Raw genomic sequence first — 12,122 nt, 5'->3', positions numbered from 1 at the left:
TTAGGCACACACAGGTGATGTGAATTTCCTAAGGTTAAAAAGAGAGTCAACTGAGTGTAGACCAGAACTCCAGTCTCCTGACTGTCTTGAGTTTCAGCCACTAGATTGGGGTGTCTTTAGAAACAATTAGCTCCTTCCTAGCATGAATGACATTTAGGCAGATCGCTAGAAAGGTACCAACATGGTTTCCCTGGCCAGTGTAGACTGGGTTTCAAAGAACTTAATTAATCTCCTCTGAGTGTAAATTTTTGAAATTGGCTAAAATCGCCTTATTGCTTGGTAAGATGATATGAGAAAGCAAGAGATTAAGGAGAGAACAGAGTTTATTGAAGGACAAAGATACATTTTTCTCATCCAAGAAGGGACACACCTACCAAGAGCTACACTAAAGGCAAGAGTGGGGCAACTGTGCCTGTTGTACTCAGCACAGCAGCCTGACAGCAGACAAGGGCAGGAAGCATCTCTCATGAACACAACTTGCAAGGGGGCTTTGAAAAGAAAGGTTTTCAGTTACAATTGCCATTTCTGAGCTGCCTGCTGGGGCTGTCCATTACTGAAAAGCAACGGCTTCCTCAGCACAGGCCCTGGGGAGCCAGAAGTCACAGACTAAACCAGTATTCAATCAGTTTTAATATGTGCTTAACCACTGGAAGAAAAATGGTAATGCTTGCTATGTCAGCAAACTGCTTACTCAGTGGAAGTAACATTCCACCTTAACTTTAGTATAATGATAAATTATATACATTTTAATTATGGTATGATTATTATATTATATAATTACTAATTATAACACTATTTCTCCTGGCTTTCCACCCCCCTTGACTGTCAGCATTTCAGAGCATGGACTACACCTTTTTATTTGTCTGTAAAGTGCCATGTCCATTTATAGCGCTGCACACACAGTAAATAATTCTGAAACCACTTTTTAAAAAAATTACAAATATATCAGTAAAATGCTGGGGACGTTTCCCATCAGAATAACACTGTGTGCTGTTAGGAATCATGTGACCAGGTTGCAGAGAAGCTCTGTTGCTTCAAAGGCACATCTGTTCCTAAGCAATTCAACTTGTGTTCATTTGGATAGAGTGATTTACCCAGCTCCCATTGATTAACTCCTCTGATCTGATCACGTTACTTATGTTTTCATGGACTGAAGTTTCATGATTAATGAAATTAATGAGAGGGGTTTTATTTAAACAGAAATAATTTTTCAGCCAAATATTACTTCCCAACAGGAACATAAACAGTATTTTACATATCATCATCCCTACCCTCACTGGGGAAGTGGGGTAAGCAGTACATGGTTTTACCTTTGCCTACTTAAAGGTATATTCAAATACATTAGGGGCTTTTTACTCTCCCTCTGGATGGAAGCCTGCAAAGATTTTGCCCAGGCCACCAAGGTTGCCAAGAAATCAGTGGATCCCACTGACTTGTGAGGTGGGAGGAAGTTACTGACTCCACCTCCTAGACCCTCTGTGCTCAGCCTTGTGACCAGGGAACACAGCTAACCTATCATTTCTGTGTCCCACAGAGATCCAGAACAGTGTAGTTATGTCTTACCTCAGTGTAGCCCATGCTGGCTGCTGCAATCAGTGCCTGTTGTATCGCATGGCTCTTCTTAAATACCCCCTGCTGTTGCCCAGCCATTGTCCAGTCACATTGAATCAAGAACTTCACTACCTCCAGGTGACCTCTGAGAGCCGCATGAACCAGGGCACACTGACCATTTTTGTCCAAGTGATCCACCTTTCAAGGGAACAGAAAGACAAAATAAAATTAAACCCAACTCATGTTTGAAAAGCCATGGCTTTCTCAGCGTCTCCAGCCCTGGTTTTGTAATAGTGTCACATGTGCAGGGTGTACATTTTCTGCATTCTTCTAGTTAACCATCCCATCCACAACCAGCCAAAGTTCATTCCCAAAGAATCACTGCCCTGAGGACAGACATCCTCTTGGCCACAGCTGCTTTCTTTGGGTAGGTCACCACTTTACAGCTTCACTTTTCGTCACACTAAAAGCATACTGGCTTTATTCCCGCAAAGGCACATTTCCGCTGTGTTCTCAAGTACGCCAGCTGTAGTTCCTTTTGCACTGAAATTCTACCCATTGACTTTGTCTGCCTCAGGATACAAAGAGCCACTGAGTCGAAAGAGAATGTTCTAAACCCACCATTTCACAATTCTTCAAAATGAGCAAAAATACCTCATAATGAGTCCAGTGTTAGAATGATTAGTCAGCCTGTTTTATTCAGCTGCACCTTAGTCAGCCTCACTAGAAGGGGGCAGCAGAGAAACATTAATTAAAACAGAAATTTCAGGTGGTGGTATTATAATCTGCTATCCTACTAGGCACTTGAGGACTGCTTTCTATGTGTTTGTCCACAATGTTACCTTTGGCTTCTAGGTCCTACCATAATACAAATAATATAAGTATCCCAGCAAAACATTTCAACTAGATTCTTTCTACTCATTAACCACTTCACTGCTGAACAACGTATCAGTTTGTTCAGGCAATGCACGTGACCCCTGTTGTTTAATTTATTCACGATACAACCCAACATCTTTGAACCAAAAATAGCTGCTACTGTGTATATTCTTTTGGTACTGAAGGGGGATGCTCACTTCTTTTTTTCCATTTGGGACGGGGATTTTTTAAATCACAGTCCGTGCTCTGGGTTTCCCTCCCATTTCCCCTGACAGAGGATATAATGGGACTCCACTGGGCGTTTATTAGTACCGCTTATCATCAGCCAGTGTTAGGGAGTCACCCAGCTTATCTTTTTTTTTTAAGGTCTATTTTTTCCTTTACATTGTCCTGACAACTCAGCAAGACCTAAAAGGGTCCCTCAGTCATCCTGACATTCGGATTAAAACCACACAAGCCTTTGGTTTGCTTTCAGAACTGAGGCAAAACATTTACAGAAACCACAAATTGTTTCCAGGAGGCTGCCATTTCAGTTCCCAGCAACATTTTTCTGTTCAACAAAATGTTTGAAACTTGACTCGTTACACACAATTAACCCTTGAAATGCTCACCACAAAGCTAAGCAAAGAGTATTCTTACTGGACAAGTTTGACAGAAGTGTTCAGAGAATATTTCCAAAATATTGCAATGGTTCTCACGCTTTTGTACTGGTGACCCCTTTCACACAGCAAGCCTCTAAGTGTGACCCCCCTTATAAATTAAACAACACATTTTTTAGATTAAACACTATTATCAATGCTGGAGGAGAAGCGGGGTTTGGGGGTGGAGGCTGATGGCTCGTGACCCCCCACATAATACCCTTCAGGGGTCACGACCCCCAGTTTGAGAACCCCTGGTGTATTGGGTGTTGCAAAACAATGCTGCTTTTTAACCCTGTGGAGGGTCAAGGACTTGTAGAGAAATGACTTCAGCAAACCATTAGCAAGGCAGGATTCCACAGTTCCAGTATCAGGCCTGAATTCCCAAACACTAATTACAGAGCCTGCAAACCTGCTGTGCCTTTTGTGCCAACGACATGTTTCAAAGCAGCACTTTCTCATAGAAAAGCAAACCTGGACGGCATTGTGGATTCACCTGTCAGCAACTACAAACCAGATTCTAATCTTTTCTAGCACAAGAACAAAAAACTGCAATAATAATAATAAAAAAAAACCATCTCACTCACACATGCACACCAGGAACAATGGAAAATGTGAGACCTGCCAATTAGGGCACGCACAGTGCTATTTTTAGTACAATGCTTGGATACCATGGGAATAGGTGCCTTAGATAAAAAGAGACTGGTTAGACAGATTAAGGCAAGGCCCCAAAGGCCACTGAATTCAATGGAATCTGGGCACCTAACTCTCTTACACTCTTGAAAATCTCAGCCTAACTAGACAGGTAAGAGAGACGTTAGATAGGTAGTAACTGTGTGTGTTGGCAGGGGAGGAATCTTCATAGGTGCAAATGGGAGTTAGGTGCCTTCCTCCCATTGACTTCCAATGGAGTTGAAAACCTGACTGCCTTCTTGTACCTTTGAAATGCTCCCTCTGGACAGAAACACAAGAGGGCAGAGTTGGGATCTCGTCAGATATTTTTAAATTGCTGATGCTGCACTTGGGGCTTATAAGAACATAAGCTTTGCCATACCAGATCAGATCACTGGGGCTACCCACGTTAAGGCAATAACCAGTCCCTCCTGAAGGAGGAGAATCCTCACCATGACACAACTAATGCCCAGGACTATGTGTGGTCCAGCAAACTCACACGAGATGTCCAGCCCTTTGCAGGATTGAGCATTTAATAATGAAGGGTAACTATTGCTTTGTAAGCAAGAGGGTAGGATGCTGAGACTTCCGAAGATGACAGCATGTGGAAACCGTAGGGGTTTGATTTAGACTGTATAGAAAATGTTCCAACTGCGCAGACAGTCTGTTTAAATCATTTAGCCTATCTTCAGGTGCAAAAACCAGAGGAAAGAGTATTGTTAAGAAATGTTACATGGCAAAGGAAAAAGCGAACAGTGGCTCACTTTCTTTTCTGAGGTCTGATACTCCACATACTACCTGCTTTCTCCTCCAGGTCAATGTGGAATTCCTGGGAAGTCAGAGTGTCATCAGATAAATACAGTCTCATTACCTGGGCCCGTTTCTTGCACAGTAGCATAACAATGCTCAGATATCCAGCCGCAGCAGCATATCCAAGAGGAGTCAGGCCACTTTCAGAAGAGGCATCTACGTTGGCCCCAAACTCCAACAACAAAGCCACCATCTCTGTGTAACCAAGGTGAGACTGGACACATAAAATTGGGGCATTGTTCAGAACTTCGGTCCGGTAGTTAACATTTGCACCTCCCAAAATTAGCAACCGACTGACCTGAAGGGCAGAAGAGAAACACATCACCACAATGTGCAACAAAAAGACAAGCCCAAAACACAGCTTTATTTTAGGTAGAGGGAGCGCTGTCTAATCTCTAGCACTTTCAGAATGGACTTTGTTCTGTAATTTGCGTGGTGTTGGAGCAGACTGGCCTTAGCCATACTGCCAGAAACAGGGCCACAGGGAGCCTCACACGGGGAAAGATAGTGGATGGTTTTGTAACTGCTTGATCACCCATCCAAGAGGGGCCTTGTGATGCTTACTGGTCACCCAACTGCTGCTTCCTCTCCTGCTGCCTTCCTGGCTCTGCTCTCTTTGCACTGGGCTGCAGAGCGAAAGAGACAGCTCGTGAAGCTGAGATGAGAGAGAGAGCTCCTGATAGGGAAGGGATAGAGAGGACGACGATGGGCCCCCTCTCCATATGAGGAGGATCTCTCAGTCTGGCCCCACCCTCATGTGGGGAGAGGTATGCAAGCCCAGAAGGTTCTCTGCACTAGATTTTTTTTTCATTCTAGCCACCATATTTGTACATGCTAAGCTGGACACTCCACAAACGTTTGCAGAATGTCTACACTAGCATGTACAAATGTGTCAGCTAACTCAACTTACTTGGCAATGAACTCAAGTTAAAGAACTCTGTTTCTACAAGTGAATTCAGGATGCTATAGGTTCTTAGGCTAATCCACCCTATCCAGCTCATGGGAATGCCATGTCTCATAGCCTGCTAGCTATAGGTACATGCGGTTCCATGCTAGCTTGGCCTGCTCAGATTTATAATCAGAGTTTTCCTTCTAAATAGACAGACTGCCCAGGTCTTAAATCAAGAGTTTTCCTTCACCTAATATACTTGATTCACAGCAAGTGCAACCCTTTTGGGTTTCCCCAAGATGGGCTACCTCCCCCACCATCTGAGGGGACGCAGCTCTACACTGTTTTATCCCAGCAAATACAACCAAGGTAAGTCCAACCACCGACTAGATGGTGAGACATCATATGCAGGGACATGACCAGGCTGGGCTTAATGGAGGAACAAGCTATGCGCATTATACTGGTTTCCATAGCTGCAAAAACACCCTGAGATGAAAAGAACTCTAGAGCAGACAAACCCGCAAGGCACTGTCAGGTTTACTACACCCAAGGGAGCTTTCTGTATATTTGGGAGAAATCAATGGAAATGAAGGATGGTCAGTAGGAACAGATATGACACTGCTCTTTTATGGGAATTAACAGAAAACCCCTGCTGAACATAGACGAGTTGGGGAGTCACTATTCATTGGTATCAACCTTAACTGGACACTTAAAAACCGAGTCCCGGTTCAGCAAGTTGCTTCCATATCGGTGTGACTAAGTTTGTGAGGAGTCCCATGGACTTCAATGAGATTACTCACATGCTTAACATTACACACGTGCTAAGGACCTTGTTGAACTGGAGCCTTGGAGAATCTTTTGTACTTGGACCACTGGAGGCTGAAAGCATTGAACCAGCTCATCAACAGTCTGTTCTGTACAGTACCTTTATGTTAGGGGTGTAGAGGTTTCGCAGAGATGCCAATGCCATTGAAAGACCTTCTGTGCTGTAGGAGATCCAAAGCCCTTGCAGGATAGACGAGGATACCCCTACTTTTTTACTCAGCCCCTAAAGAGAGAGATCGATCCAGTTAGTTCTAGTACCCAACATATTTGCGTTATGTTATGCAGAAGGAATTACTATATGTAATAAAAATTATTAACAAAAGAATTTTACAGATCTCAGGCCGGAGAATTAGATTCCTGCTAGCAATAAAAAGTCAGCTAGCTGAAAATAACTTTAAGCATTTATCATAACCACACTCACTTAAAATTCAACATTTATCAACAAAGTGCTGGCAATACAAAAATCTTATTTTAAAAAAATACTAGACGTGCTGGGGCAGACCCTCTGCTGATGTAAAATGTCACAGTGATGAGCTGCTGACGATACAGAAACATGCAGTTGGGGCTTACTGTTAAAGGCCCATATTCCCTTCCCAATGCATCTTTCTTTAATGGAGAATGAGAATGCTAACCAAAGTACTCTTCCCTGCCAGTTAAGAATAGTCTCTACAGACTAAGGTTGCCATAGAAGCCATTTATCACATTAGATCCCTGCTGTAAACTAATAAACTTGTAGCCCCAAGAAAGAGCCCCCAAGTTAGTACCGACATGATATCCTTAAGCCAGCCCTGTCACTATGAGGTTACATGGGCCCACTGAGCTCTCTTTCAGAGAATCCCATTACACTGGGTAATGTGGCATCTTCTTTTGTTGTTGTTTATAAAGTACCTATTATCGTGGCAGAAACTGATTCACAAAATATTCTTATTATTCACAGAGCAAACTCAACTTGTACTACATACTCCATCATAGCAAGATAAATTAAGGAAGTTTTACCAAAAGAGAGAGTAGACATTTTCATATCTAACATTAGATTATCTCCAACCTTCTTATTTGGTCAACACAGTTATTTTATGCTTACTAGATACCAAGTACTAATGTCTTTTTGAACAGCACTAAATTTTAGGCCATGTAATAGTCAAGTGAGCTTGCTTTCCTGTTATAAGAATGATAATTTCTTCATAACAAACAGATGTTAATCAGTGGCCTGATGATAGGCGGAAGAAAAGGGGAGCCTATTTTTAGATCGGGTTTTAAAAGGATAGCTTTACTTCTATAGTGCTTTCACATTATTTCTACTGTAGTCTCCATGGAATTGTACAGATGTCTTTGGCTACTATTTTGACATATAAGGCCTGATTTCCCACTGCCTTGAACCTTGTGTGGTCATTTACTCTTGTGCAAAGTGTGTGTAACAGCTACCAGTTCAAGTTGGTAGTGCTTTACACTGACTTTGCAATAATGTAAACGACCATACTAGGCCTAGGACAATGAAAAAATTATGCATAAAGTCTCTATAGATTTTTACTGCCATTGTTTGACCATCATCATTTGTTGGTATTAAATAGCAATGATTGTTTTGCCATTGTAATCTGACATGTTCCTCTATACACTTGCATTAGTAGCCTTTTGTCTGAACATCATGATACCACAGACTTGAACGGTTTTTTATCTAGAGACCATTATAGCGCATGTCAGTCAAGTGGCTGGACTGTACTAACAATGGAACAAGAAGTAACTACTGGGAATATTTAAAAGCTTTTTTTCAGTTAAATATACTTGCCATTTAAAACCATTTTATTTTAGAAAAACAATAGAAGATGGCCGTCCTCATGAAGAACTAACAGTTTTCTAAATTTATTATTTTCAAGTCCTGCAGCTTTTAGCTAAACATTTGTCAAATAAAGACCATAAGAACAGCCAGACTGGGTCAGACCAATGGTTCATCTAGCCCAGTATCCTGTCTTCAAACAATGGCCAGTGCTAGATGCTTCTGGCAGTTGGAGATTTAGGGACACCTGGAGCATGGGGCTGCATCCCTGACTATCTTGGCTAATAGCCACTGATGGACCTATCTTCCATGAACTTATCTAGTTCTTTTTTGAACCCAGTGATACATTTGGCCATCACAACATCCCACGGCAGCAAGCTCCACATGTTGACTGTGCATTGTGTGAAGAAGTACTTCCTTATGTTTGTTTTAAACCTTTTAATCTCACTGGGTGATCCCTAGTTCTTGTGTTATGTGAAGGGGTAACTAAATACTTCCCTATTCACTTTTTCCACACCCTTCCATGATTTTATAGACCTCTATCATATACCCCCTAAGTTGTCTCTTTTCCAAGATGAACAGTCCCAGTCTTTTTACTCTCCCCTTGTAAGGAGGCTGTTCCATACCCCTAATCATTTTAACTGCCCTTCTCTGTACCTTTTCCAATTCTAATATATCTTTCTTGAGATGGTATTCAGGTGTGTATTCAAGGTGTGGGCATACCGTGGATTTTTATAGGGGCATTAAGATATTTTCTGTTTTATTAACTATCCCTCTCCCAATGGCTCCTAGCATTTTGTTCGCTTTTTTGACTTCTACTGCGCAGTGAGCAGATATTTTCAGAGAACTATCCACAATGACTCCACGATCTCTTTCTGGAGTGGTAACTGCTAATTTTGGCCCTATCATTTTGCATGTATAATTGGGATTATTTTTTTCCAATGTGTGTTACTTTGCATTTATCGAGAGTGAATTTCATATGCCATTTTGTTGCCTTATTGCCCACTTTTGTGAGATCCCTTTGCAACGCTTCAGTCAGTTTTGTATTTAACTATTTTAGTAATTTTGTATCATCTGCAAATTTTGCTGCGTGTTTATCCCCTTTTTCAGATTATTTATGAATATGTTGAACAGCATAGGTCACAGCAGAGATCTTTAGGGGACCCTGCTATTTACCTCTCTCCATTGTGAAAACTGACCGTTTATTCTTACCCTGTCTCCTGTCTTTTAACTGGTTACTGGTCATCTGATGACCTTTCCATCTCATGACCTATCCTAACAGATGACCTTTCCTCTTATCCCATGACTGCTTACTTTTCTTAAGAGCTTTTGGTGAGGGACCTTTTCAAAGGGTTTCTGAAGGTCCAAGTTCACTATATCCATTGGATCACCATTGTCCACATGCTTGTTGACTCCCTCAAAGAATTCTAATAGATTAGTAATGATTAGTAATTTACAAAAGCTATGTTAACTTTCTCAAAATATCATGTTTATGTACGTGTCTGATAATTTTGTTCTTTACTACAGTTTCAACCAATTTGGCTCATACTGAAGTTAGGTTTACTGGCCTGTAATTGGCAGGATCACTTTTGGAGCCTTTTTTAAAAACAGGTATTATATTAACTACCCTCCAGTCATCTGGTACAGAGGCTGATTTAAGTGATAAGTTACCTACCACAGTGAATAGTTCGTCCATTTCATATTTGAGTTTCTTCAGAACTCTTTAGTGAATACCATCTGGCCCTGGTGACTTATCACTGTTTAACTGGTCAGTTTCTCTCCAAACCTCCTTTACTGACACCTCAATCTGGGACAGTTCCTCAGACTTCTAACCTAAAAGAATGGCTTGGGTGTGGAGATCTCCCCCATGTCCTCTGCAGTGAAGACTGAATCAAAGAATTAATGTGGCTTCTCTGCAACGGCCTTGTCTTCGAGTGCTCCTTTAGCATCTTGATCGTGCAGTGGCACTTATAATTGTTTGACAGACTTCCAGCTTTCTCATCTTCTTAATATTTTTTTCTGCTAGTTGTTCTGTTCTTGGCTAGCTGCTCTTCAAATTCTTACTTGGCCTGACTTATTATAGCTTTACAGTTGACTTGCCAGAGTTTATGCTCCTTTCTATCACCATCAGTAAGATCAGACTTCCAATTTTTAAAGGATGTCTTTCTGTTTCCAACTGTCTCGTTTACTCTGCTGTTTAGCCGTGATAGCATTTAATAGAATCATAGAAGATCAGGGTTGGAAGAGACCTCCGGAGGTCATCTAGTCCAACCCCCTGCTCAAAGCAGGACCAACCCCAACTAAATCATCCCAGCCAGGGCTTTGTCAAGCCGGGCCTTAGAAACCTCTAAGGAAGGAGATTCCAACACCTCCTGAGGTAACCCATTCCAGTGCTTCACCACCTTCCTAATGAAAAAGTTTTTCCTAATATCCAACGTAGACCTCCCCCACTGCAACTTGAGACCATTGCTCCTTGTTCTGTCACCTGCCACCATGGAGAACACTGTGGCTCCATCCTCTTTGGAACCCCCCTTCAGGTAGTTGAAGGCTGCTATCAAATCCCCCCTCACTCTTCTCTTCTGCAGACTAAATAAGCCCAGTTCCCTCAGCCTCTCCTCGTAAGTCATGTGCCTCAGTCCCCTAATAATTTTGTTGCCTTCTACTGGACTCTCTCCAATTTGTCCACATCCCTTCTTTAGTGGGGGGGCCCAAAACTGGATGCAAGACTCCAGATGTGGCCTCACCAGTGCTGAATCTATCCACATTATTGTTCATTCATCCAAGCCATACTTCTTTAACTTGCTGACAAGAATACTGTGGGAGATTGTATCAAAAGTTTTGCTGAGGTATATCACGTCCACCGCTTTCCCTATATCCACAGAGCCAGTTATCTCATCATAGAAAGCAATCAGGTTCAAGCAGATATCAGGTTAAAGCAGGTAGCTCAAACACTGGTGAATCCATGTTGACTGATCACCCTCCTCTCCTCCAAATGGTTCAAAATAGAATCCTTGAGGACCTGCTCCATGATTTGTTCGACCCTCTTACCGTTTTTTTTAATTTGGGGAATATATTTAATTTGAGCATCTATTATGTATTTTTAAATAGTCTCCATGCAGTTTGTAGGCATTTCATCCTTGTGACTGTTCTTTCTAATTTCCATTTAACTAGCTTCGTCATTATTGTGTAGTTCCCCTTTTGAAGTTATATCCTACTGCGTTGGATTGTTTTGGTCCTTTTTCCCCCATAAGGATGTTAAATTTAATTACATTATTGTCACTATTACCAAGCAGTTCAGCTACATTCACCTTCTGGACCAGATGCTGTACTCCACTTAGGACTAAATCAAGACTTGCCTCTCCCCTTGTGGGTTCCAGGACAAGCTGAGGTGATATGTATCAAGTCAATATGGGGATATTTGAAATTCCCCATTATCATTGAGGTTTCTGTTTTTGTAGCCTCTCTAATCTCTCTGAGCATTTCACAACCACCATCCTGGCCAGGTGATCGGTAGTATATTCCTATTGCTATACTCTTATTATTCAAGCATGGAATTTCTATCCATAGAAATTCTATGATGCAGTTTGATTCATTTAAGATTTTTACTTTATTTGACACTATGCGTGTAGAGGAAAAGCTTGTGCGTATTTGGAGGTAGGAATCAAAGACCTCAGGAATTCTGGCAATTATTAGTCCCTGCTTTTTAGATCACACAATATAAAACAATGACATATCAACATTTATTTCAGTTACTTAAGTGAGCACTGTAAAATTTGGACAAATTAGAAGCAGCAATTTAAAAGAAATACTAAACATGATTAGTGTATTATTACATTAACAAATAAGCTTCTATAATCTCTATCAGGTATGACACGAGAAAGCATATCTGCACCATTCAAAATAGCCATCCAAAGATAAAATACTGTAGCAAACGTGGTTAGCAAACTGTACTGAAACAAATATACTTGGAGTATGCAAGACACTCTGATCAACAGAAGGGGGCACTTGTTTTCTATGAAATAAATATGTTCAATACAAAAAGAGTTCAGCTGTAGAAACCAATTTTTATTTCTCCTCAATTCATAGCTAG

The 12,122-nt window shown here is 41.4% G+C and overlaps 1 protein-coding gene across 9 annotated transcripts in view; it reads right to left on the bottom strand.

Moving 5' to 3' along the window:
• Positions 1–12,122, bottom strand: part of TANC2 (tetratricopeptide repeat, ankyrin repeat and coiled-coil containing 2) — a 610,881-nt gene that overhangs the window by 34,071 nt on the left and 564,688 nt on the right. For all 9 annotated transcript variants that reach the window (XM_054014274.1, XM_054014267.1, XM_054014275.1 and 6 more), the window contains 3 exons: positions 6,362–6,484; positions 4,609–4,845; positions 1,564–1,749 (listed from right to left, as the gene is read on the bottom strand). In XM_054014274.1, the coding sequence (XP_053870249.1) occupies positions 1,564–1,749; positions 4,609–4,845; positions 6,362–6,484 (546 nt within the window). The remainder of the gene's footprint in view (positions 1–1,563; positions 1,750–4,608; positions 4,846–6,361; positions 6,485–12,122) is intronic.

Source organism: Malaclemys terrapin, chromosome 25 (genome assembly GCF_027887155.1).
Source record: "Malaclemys terrapin pileata isolate rMalTer1 chromosome 25, rMalTer1.hap1, whole genome shotgun sequence".
In the NCBI taxonomy this organism is placed as follows: domain Eukaryota; kingdom Metazoa; phylum Chordata; order Testudines; family Emydidae; genus Malaclemys; species Malaclemys terrapin.
The sequence above is the reverse complement of the archived record's forward strand: the minus strand, read 5'-3'. Positions and strand labels throughout refer to the sequence as shown.